Source organism: Physella acuta, unplaced genomic scaffold (assembly GCF_028476545.2).
Source record: "Physella acuta isolate Inbredline_101_S28 unplaced genomic scaffold, ASM2847654v3 ptg000138l, whole genome shotgun sequence".
NCBI classification, from domain to species: Eukaryota; Metazoa; Mollusca; class Gastropoda; family Physidae; genus Physella; species Physella acuta.
The window spans coordinates 1311671-1322231 of NW_026731657.1; the positions used below are offsets into that span (position 1 = coordinate 1311671).

General features: G+C 36.8%; 1 protein-coding gene across 1 annotated transcript; it reads right to left on the reverse strand.

Moving 5' to 3' along the window:
* Positions 1 to 7258: 7258 nt before the first annotated feature.
* On the reverse strand, positions 7259 to 9909 carry LOC131935219 (kelch-like protein 24a). Its single transcript, XM_059291592.1, has 2 exons — positions 9801 to 9909; positions 7259 to 8300 (listed from the first exon to the last, which is right to left on the reverse strand). Exons 1-2 carry the CDS (start codon positions 9824 to 9826, stop codon positions 7259 to 7261), a joined length of 1068 nt encoding a protein of 355 aa, XP_059147575.1. The 5' UTR covers positions 9827 to 9909.
* Positions 9910 to 10561: the final 652 nt, after the last annotated feature.

Consider the following 10561-nt stretch of genomic DNA (forward strand, 5'->3'; position numbering starts at 1 on the left):
GATGATACATGTTAAGACATTATCTATTGTATGTGGGGGATGTAATTTTTTAAGGTGGGAGGGGGAGGGGCGGAGTATACATGTTAGACTAAAGTGTTGATTAGAAATAAACCGACTGATCCCATCCAACAACCTGATTTAATTAGTTAAAAAGTGATTGGCCAACATACAGTTACGTTTGATGGATAATTAACTATTGACCAGTGAAGACAACTGCACTCCGAAAATAAAACAGAAGACATGTTATTGGGACGCTAACAATTGGAGCATACACAATTAAACATGGAAGATAGTTACACTACAGTTATATTTCAGTTTATCTGAAACACAACACTAAAATTAAAGTGATGATAATTGTTTACGTAGCCCAATGACCACGTGATGACCACGTGATGATGAACCCAATAACAATAAAGCTCTGGCACTACAATTGTTGCTGTTGGTATCTCGAATTTCACGCGCAATATAATAATAGCGGCCGGTTGAGGGACATATTGTAAACATTTTTTTTTACCCGAAACAATATATTACAGTAACATTACATTAAGTGCATGCTTTTTTTTTTACTTTTGGAAACAATAAAAAACAAATTTAGCATTACAATAAATTTGATTATGAAACGTGAGTTATCGTAACGCAAACACCGATCTCCTTATTTTGTAATGTTTGACTTTAATTACATATGCCATGTAAGCACTAACACGACATACTCGAGACATTCACCTTACATTACATCCTAATTTAAAAATATCTAGCAATAAAACGACAACCCAACGGTTTCCTTTATTACTATTTGAGTTTACATTTGTGTCGGTTTAGAAGACATTTAGTAATGGGATTGAAATTGATCGATCCATTGCTTCCCCTCGTGTGGTTTCTTGTTTGATTGAGACAACTTCAATCAGTTATTACATTGATATAGTCACTCACAATAGATCATACGAGTCACCATCAGCAACCCACGGGTCAGCAGCAATAGACCAGGGGCGGAACTACAGTGCCGCCAGACCCCGCAATGCGGGGGGGGGGGCCCAGACCGATTGGGGGCCCAAAAATCCTGGCTAAATTATTTAAAAAAAATAAAAATTTAAATTTAAATAAAAAAAAAATAGGTGGATGTCGAGTTATCTTTCTTCTACAGTTACAAACAAACACGATAGTCGGCAAACGTCTATGATAAAAATGCACAGACTATTGCTCGAGAGACCGCCAGACATATAGACAACTTCAAAGACGCAGCCTACCGTTCTTTTTTAGTGGTGTCGATTAGGAGAACAAAAAAGCTTTGAAAATCGGGCTGGGGAAATGTTGCGGCGACTATCCTGGTCTTCTAGACGACCGAAAAAAGTCGGCACTATTGATGTAGATGTTCATCGGCGCTTTCTTGTCCCCTTCCCTTGAACCTTCCCAACTCTCTACCCTCCCCCCATCCCCCTAACCTCTACCCCTCACCACACCCTTACTCTTACAATAAGATGTAATGCATAGATTAACGAACCGTTTATGAACTACTGAACTGTAAACTGACCACTTCTGCACATTTTGTTAAAGACACTAGTCAGTAGTTGTTCATTTACCTGATGAAGTATTTCGTTGACGAATCTAATTCACACAACAAGAAGGTAAGACTCGTCTTTATATTATTAATCGTTTTATAATTAGTAAACGTGTTAATGGAAAATTAGTTATTAACACTAAATACATTAAAGTTAAAAATTTTTAGGATACAATGATCTAGCTTTTAAGCCTAAAAACAACCAAAAGATCTATACAGGGGCGGAACTACAGTGCCCCCAGACCCCGCAATGCGGGTGGGGGGGGGGCAGGCCGTTTAGGGGCCCACTGCTGACCATAATTAGTATTTTTTTAAATTTTGAATTTAATTTTCGTGCATTTTTGCCTTGATATTTAGTTTGTAAAAGAAAATCACTGTAGCTGCGGTACGATTATCTTTATTTTACAGTCACTATACCACGCTCTTCAGCAAAAAAAATAAAATCCATTACACAAAATACAGTGTAAAATATAGGCAACGCTTCAAATTTGAATGACACATTTGACTCGTTGCCCCCCTTTGATAGCTAAATAGAGGACACGTAACTGTTTGACCGATCCTCCAAAGTGTACTGTGGCGGATGGGGCAGGGGATGGGGATAACATTTCTTTTTATTTATAGTTGTATTTTTTAACCATCGTCAAGGCCGAGTTCTATTTCCCCACGCTGTCGCCGGCAAAATTCTTTTTAAAAAACAACAAAGACCATAGCACGAGAAGCCGCTACACATGAAGTGGCTTTCATGATGCGCGGTTCTTCGTTTCGGCATTAGTTAGGGACCCGCCGAAATCCATTTAACATTTTTCAATGTTAATATGTGTTAGTGATAGTGGTTGAATTTGTATTCTGTACTATCTTGTATCCTACAAATAATAAAAAAGAATATAATACTAGAAACTTCGTTTTTATATACGTTTACTGTTTTTTTTTTACTTTTACAAGAAATATCATAGTAAACTTTTAAGGCCTATACTTGGAATTATCTCCCCTGAGTAAGTTTTACAATGGGCGATGCTGACGTACATAGATCAAGGCGTTTTGTCGTCTCTTTCAAGTTTTTTTCCCGAGCCGACCCCTATCCCATCCCTCTTTCTCAACCTCACAAGTATCGAGGAGATAAATGTATCGTTTATGAACTACTTCCTAACCGTACGATTCACCACTTCAGCACATTTTGTCAGACACTAGACAGCACTAGTCAACAGATATTGATTTATTTGCATACTATTAGTATTAGGCACATCTAATTCACAAAACAGGGAAGGTAAGATTATTTTTTATATAATTATTTAGAAATTAATTAGAACGTTTAGAATTAATTGAACATTATTATATAATTAATAGTCAATTACTATTTATCAATGACGTTATTGAGGTGGGGGGGGGGGTGTGAGGGTCTGGCTTTTTGTTAGTCGTTAAAAAATGTGACGTCATTTGTGGATTCCCCCCCCCCCCCCCCTTCCCTAAATCAGAAAGTTATCCGACGCGTGAGCTGGCCACATACAGTTGTACATGTGAAAAACACGTTTCTGTCTATTTTTCATTGCTGCATCATTTACCCAATCGCCATGAAAACTTTGGAAGCTGTTGAGGACAGCCACCAGTGTTTCTTCCAGACTTTTTTCTCCGGGGGGGGGGCACTTGAAATCTTCTGGGGGGCGGTAAACTTTCTTCGGGGGGGGGGGGGGGCGGACACTGTTAAAAGTATATATTTTCTATATAAATTATATAAATTTCATTTCGTTCGGAGGGGCGGTAAAAAAATTTCGGGGGGGGGGGGCGTCGCCCCGCCCCCCCCCCCCGTAGAGATGCCTGGAAGAAACTCTGACAGCCACGCAAAGGTTTCTGTCATAGGCTAACATTTGTTTACATATTGGAGTGGGGACGCCCAACGGAAATATGTGATTTAGCGCCCCTAGATCTTGCATAAGCGGATGAGGTTACTACTTGAAATCACCGGCGACAGTGTCATCCTGAGCGCATCACATATGAGCAGGTTGGCCCCCACATCCAGTCGTTTAAAAGTTCCGACAACACTAGGAATAAGTCTCGCTACTACACTCGCTGATTAAATCTAATCAAGTGTTGCACCAATGTTTCTTCCAGACTGCCGGAAGAAACAATATGTCGCGCCCATCCCCTGTGCAGTAATGTAACCAGTGTTTCTTCCAGACTTTTTTCTCCGGGGGGGCACTTGAAATTTTCGGGGGGGGGGGGGGGGTAGACTTTCTTCGGGGGGGGGGGGGGGGCGGACGCTGTTAAAAGTATATATTTTCTATATAAAGTATAGAAATTTCATTTCGTTCGGGGGGTAGGGGGTGGTAAAAAAAATTTCGGGGGTAACCGGTAGCTCCCAAAAGCCCCGTGACTCCCCTGACACCTGGGCCGTCGCCGAGGGACTTACAGCATGCCTTGGCGTGTCTAGTTGGTAGAAATGAACTGCCGAAATTGTTAATATTTAATTCAACTTCTGGTAAACAGGGCACACGTGTAAAAAATACACGGTTGTTAACGTTTTGAAAAAAGCCTCTTAATAAATCATCGTCAGTTTAGTGTGTCGGGCTAGATTTAGAGAGTCGGTGTTTCTCACTTCGAAAACTTAATATATATATATATATATATATATATATATATATATATATATATATATATATATATATATATATATATATATATATATAGGGGCCCAAAAAAAAATTCTGCGGGGGGGGCCTTTTTTTTCTAGCTCCGCCACTGCAATAGACCATGTGTTACCAGCAGTGAATTATATAGTCACATACACATTAGTACAGACATGATTTTATTTTAGCAATGAAAAAATATTGATCAATTAATTACAACTTAATGAACCGAAGTATCCCAGGGCAGATAACACCTACGTTATTTTCTTTGCTAAAGTTATAAAATAACGAGCACAACTACAGCAGTAACAATGTAGCTAACTACATGACAATCTTCCGGGGAGTGTATAATTAACATATACATATATTGGGGCCTACACGTTTAAATGTTTTATTGCGAACTTTTTAAAAATTTATTTTAAGAAAAGAGTATACATATTTTAAAACAATTGAACGATTGAACGATTGAACGGTTGAACGATTGAACGATTGAACGATTGAACGATTGAACGATTGAACGATTGAACGATTGAACGATTGAACGATTGAGTGATTGAGTGATTGAATGATTGAATGATTGAATGAATGAATGATTGAATTATTGAATGCTTGAATGCTTGAATTCTTGAATGATTGAAGGATTGAAGGATTGAATAATTGAATGATTGAATGATCGAATGATCGAATGATCGAATGATCGAATGATCGAATGATCGAATGATCGAATGATCGAATGATTGAATGATTGAATGATTGAATGATTGAATGATTGAATGATTGAATGATTGAATGATTGAATGATTGAATGATTGAATGATTGAATGGTTGAATGGTTGAATGGTTGAATGATTATATGATTATATGATTGAATGATTATATGATTGAATGATTGAATGTTTGAACGATTGAACGATTGAACGATTGAACGTTTGAACGTTTGAACGATTGAACGATTGAACGATTGAACGATTGAACGATTGAACGATTGAACGATTGAACGATCGAACGATTGAACGATTGAACGATTGAACGATTGAACGATTGAGTGATTGACTGATTGAATGATTGACTGATTGACTGATTGAGTGATTGAATGATTGAATGATTGAATGATTGAATGATTGAATGATTGAATGATTGAATGATTGAATGATTGAATGATTGAATGATTGAATGATTGAATGATTGAATGATTGAATGATTGAATGATTGAATGATTGAATGATTGAATGATTGAATGATTGAATGATTGAATGATTGAATGATTGAATGATTGAATGATTGAATGATTGAATGATTGAATGATTGAATGATTGAATGATTGAATGATTGAATGATTGAATGATTGAATGATTGAATGATTGAATGATTGAATGATTGAATGATTGAACGATGGAACGATGGAACGATGGAACGATTGAATGATTGAATGATTGAATGATTGAATGATCGAATGATCGAATGATCGAATGATCGAATGATCGAATGATTGAATGATTGAATGATTGAATGATTGAATGATTGAATGATTGAATGATTGAATGATTGAATGATTGAATGATTGAATGATTGAATGATTGAATGATTGAATGATTGAATGACTGAATGATTGAATGATTGAATGATTGAATGATTGAATGATTGAATGATTGAATGATTGAACGATGGAACGATGGAACGATGGAATGATTGAATGATTGAATGATTGAATGATTGAATGATCGAATGATCGAATGATCGAATGATCGAATGATCGAATGGTTGAATGATTGAATGATTGAATGATTGAATGATTGAATGATTGAATGGTTGAATGATTGAATGATTGAATGATTGAATGATTGAATGATTGAATGATTGAATGATTGAATGATTGAATGATTGAATGATTGAATGATTGAATGATTGAATGATTGAATGATTGAATGATTGAATGATTGAATGATTGAATGATTGAATGATTGAATGATTGAATGGTTGAATGATTGAATGATTGAATGATTGAATGATTGAATGATTGAATAATTGAATGATTGAATGATTGAATGATTGAATGATTGAATGATTGAATGATTGAATGATTGAATGATTGAATGATTGAATGATTGAATGATTGAATGATTGAATGATTGAATGATTGAATGATTGAATGATTGAATGATTGAATGATTGAATGATTGAATGATTGAATGATTGAATGATTGAATGATTGAATGATTGAATGATTGAATGATTGAATGATTGAATGATTGAATGATTGAATGATTGAATGATTGAATGATTGAATGATTGAACGATTGAACGATGGAATGATGGATTGATTGAATGATTGAATGATGGAATGATGGAATGATGGAATGATTGAATGGCTGAGAGCATCATTTATTTTTAAGCAGGAAAGAACCAATTATTACTAGTAGTCTGTGAAAAACTAACTTGATTAGACCCTACCTGAGAATAAAGATGTCAAACCATATAGTCTAATTGGCAGATTAGGTAAACGTGTTTGTATTACCTGTTTGATCAATACATTTTAATGTTGCTATACTACTCTCTTTCTTGAAACATTTGATCCACTCATGCAACATTTCACAGTCGCACACATCTGCACAGGTGTAGATGACCATACGTTTCAATATTCAATAAGTCACATTTAATTTGTCTAGAGTCAAATTGATATAACACATCTATAATCAACCCTTTATATACAGTTAAATTTAAAACATCAATAAACAACCTTTTACATAGAGTCCAAAGCAACTATGTTATGACGTGTACAATTTGGTTCAATTAACTTTAAATTAATGTCTGTAATCTTAAAACCTAACACTCAACAGAATGACCGTTGGATTTTTTAACAGTGCAGTGACAGCAGTCAACTCTATGTGAAAAATTGTACTATCATTTACAAGATGACTTGTTATTTGTCAGATAATTAGGCTGATGGCTAAACATAGGCGTGATGAGAGGTACAGGCGAGAAGACCCCCCCCCCATACCTCCCTAATTACACAGGAGGGGGGGGGCATGACAAAATAATCACCCCGACCACTCCTCCCCCTCACCCTAATAATCTCCTGTCATTACTGATAAACCAGCCCCCCTTGACAGTGCTTGCATGTGTCCAGTGTTTGTGCGTAGTCATCGCCACCAAATCTCTTGGCTGACGCTCTGTTAACTCGCAATATGGCGTCTCTGTGGTCAGCGACAAACTCGTTGGTCATAAGGTACTTCAGGCAATCAACGCTGGCTTGTGTCAGGTCAACCTTCTCCAGCAGCTGGTTCAAGCAAGACCTTCTGTAGACCGCTGTCTCACTATTACTTAAATTGGGTTTTGGTGGAATGCGTTTTATTGCAACTACTCCTTGGCCACTGAACTGAGATGCCATCCTCTTTTTCTGAGGATGTGTGGCCTTGAACATGATGCGAATAGAGTCTGTCTCAGCACACGCCCACCTCAAGAGACAGAAGACAGAAAAGTCTGTGCAGACAGACCGAGGCTGATGTTTGAGAATGCCAATCATATCGTTAAGTGACAGACAAATGAAGTTGTCACCGACAATGACGTCAGGCAAGTTCACGGCCAGATATCTTCTGACGTCACCTAAAACTTTGGCCGAGTCCAGTTTTGTGGCTTCGTTGTACACAGTCCAGCAGTTCGATGACGTCATATTGTTGATCACAAACTCCTCACATGCCTTGATTAAAAAATCTATCTGTAATTGATTGACCGCGTGCCAGACTACAAACATGTTCTCTGTTGTCAAAATGTTCGCACCGGCGTACAAGACATCGAGGATTCGAGAAAAGGTCGCAGGTTCCATTCCACCCAGCGCCACTGAACCTTCGCCTGTCTCCTTCATATCAGTTCTAAGCAGAGCTTCAAAAAACTTGGAACACGCGCTCAGAATAAAACGGTGGCACCTGAACTTGACATCCTGGACTACTACCGTCAAATCTGTGAATCTTTCTCGGCTTTCCTTCTCTCTAATACACGTAAACACACCGTCAGCCATTTTGGTGTCTACGTCGTCATACTTATTGCTATTATCGGCAGCCATGTTGGCCCTGATATGACCAGGTTGCTGCGTCAAACGATATTCTGCTCCCCTGCCTCGTCCATGGCTACACAAGTAGACGAAAATTATGTTGTCAGATAATGCACAAACACGTTCTAAAATCTTAAATAAACAAGGACGATTTTACGTGGAAAATGTCACAATCTAACACAAAGTAACAAGATAAACTAGTCTTTCTATTTTTAACTGATGAAATATAGTCAATATTTTATTACATTTTTATATTAAGCTTTTTATAAAGGGTATCTCAATTACGTAGATCATACATGACCCCACACCTCACAAACTATTTTAAACTAAACTTGTTTATTAAACAATGTATTTCCTAGTCTCCGACCACCTAATCTGACGATTACATTAATCAAGTAGCCTACTGTTGTAATAGTTACTGACATACAGTAATCAAGTACTGCTGTAACAGTTACTGACATACAGTAAACAAGTACTGCAGTAATATTTACTGACATACAGTAATCAAGTACTGCTGTAACATTTACTGACATAAAAACAAGCCTTAGGTTGTCTCACATAAATACTGTGTAGCAAATACAGAAATGAGGTCAAAGTACGGTATTTATATTTCTTTCTTGATATTAATGATACCAAGAAACTGTTTAGGGTCTGTTATCAGGAAACTTACGTCGAATATTATTCCAAAACGCGGCCAAAATACCGGTATGTCGGTATTATTTTTTTTCTTTCAAGTTGTGTGCTTAACAAACCAATGACATAAAACTCTAGAAAGTAAAGGGTATGCTGTGAAGTCTAAACTATTCTCCAAATGGCAGTCAACCCATAAGACAGCCTACTATCCAGTCGTATAGTCAGGATCGTTTAATAGTGTGTTTTGGGGTTGGGGGGGGGGGGGGGGGGCAGTGGCGAAACTAGAAAAAAATGCCACCCCGCAAAAAAAAATATTTTAGGCCCCCATATATATATATATATATATATATATATTTATATAGGCTTATATATATATATATATATATATATATATATATATATATATATATATATATATATATATATATATATATATATATATATATATATATATATATATATACACATACGCCTATATATGTATATGTATATATATATATATATATATATATATATATATATATATATATATATATATATATATATATATATATATATATATATATATATATATATATATATATATATATATATATATATATATATATATATTTTTTTTTTTTTTTTTTTTTTTTTTTTTACAAGGTTTTATTTGACTCACTTCCTCGTCAGTCGTCAGTCGGCAGTCTCTCTAGAACGAAACTCGCGAGCGAAATTTCGGACATCTCTATCTGACAAATACGGTTCATAGTTGGAACCTGGGTCAAGACATAAAGCCTAAATCCAGCATAACAAGACAATAATTTTTTTTTTTGGACAGGGGGTCGATTAGAAGGAGGGGGGGGGGATGTTCTATACCCCCCCCCCCCCCCCGACCTCCCCCCCCCCCCTGCCAACAACAACTTTACTTTAAACAAACAAAAAAAATTCTAAAACTTCTTACTGTGAGTTGAAAGAAACAAAATCCATTGTTAAAAGTTGCTTGCGTGTAGCTTGCGTGTGCTACCAGTGGCAGAGACGTGATTGTGTCACACACACTTGATGATCTGAAGAGAACTGCTGCCTGTTACACACCATACATGATACGCCTGCCTGTTATATAGCACACATGATACGCATGACCTGATCCACCTGGCCTGTGACATTGTCCTGGCCTAGGTGTGTGTTCCAAGGGGCTACAGGACATTACACCCCCCCCCCCCCCCCCCGGAAATTACCCCAGGGATTTACCCCCCCCCCCCGCTCAAGTATGAATCCTAACTCGAATTAGAATTCTATACCTATATACTACTTAAATCCTAACCTTTGGAAAAATACCAAAACCAAAGCATCCACCTAAGCCTAAAACTTAACACAAAACCAAAACTAACGCTAGACATTGGTTTAAGCCTAGCCTAAACCTAAACCTAAACCTAAACCTAAACCTAAACCTAAACCTAAACCTAAACCTAAACCTAAACCTAAACCTAAACCTAAACCTAAACCTAAACCTAAACCTAAACCTAAACCTAAACCTAAACCTAAACCCAAACCTAAACCTAAACCTAAACCTAAACCTAAACCTAAACCTAAACCTAAACCTAAACCTAAACTTAAACCTAAACCTAAGCCTAAACCTAAACCTAAACCTAAACCTAAACCTAAACCTAAACCTAAACCTAAACCTAATCCTAAACCTAAACCTAAACCTAAACCTAAACCTAA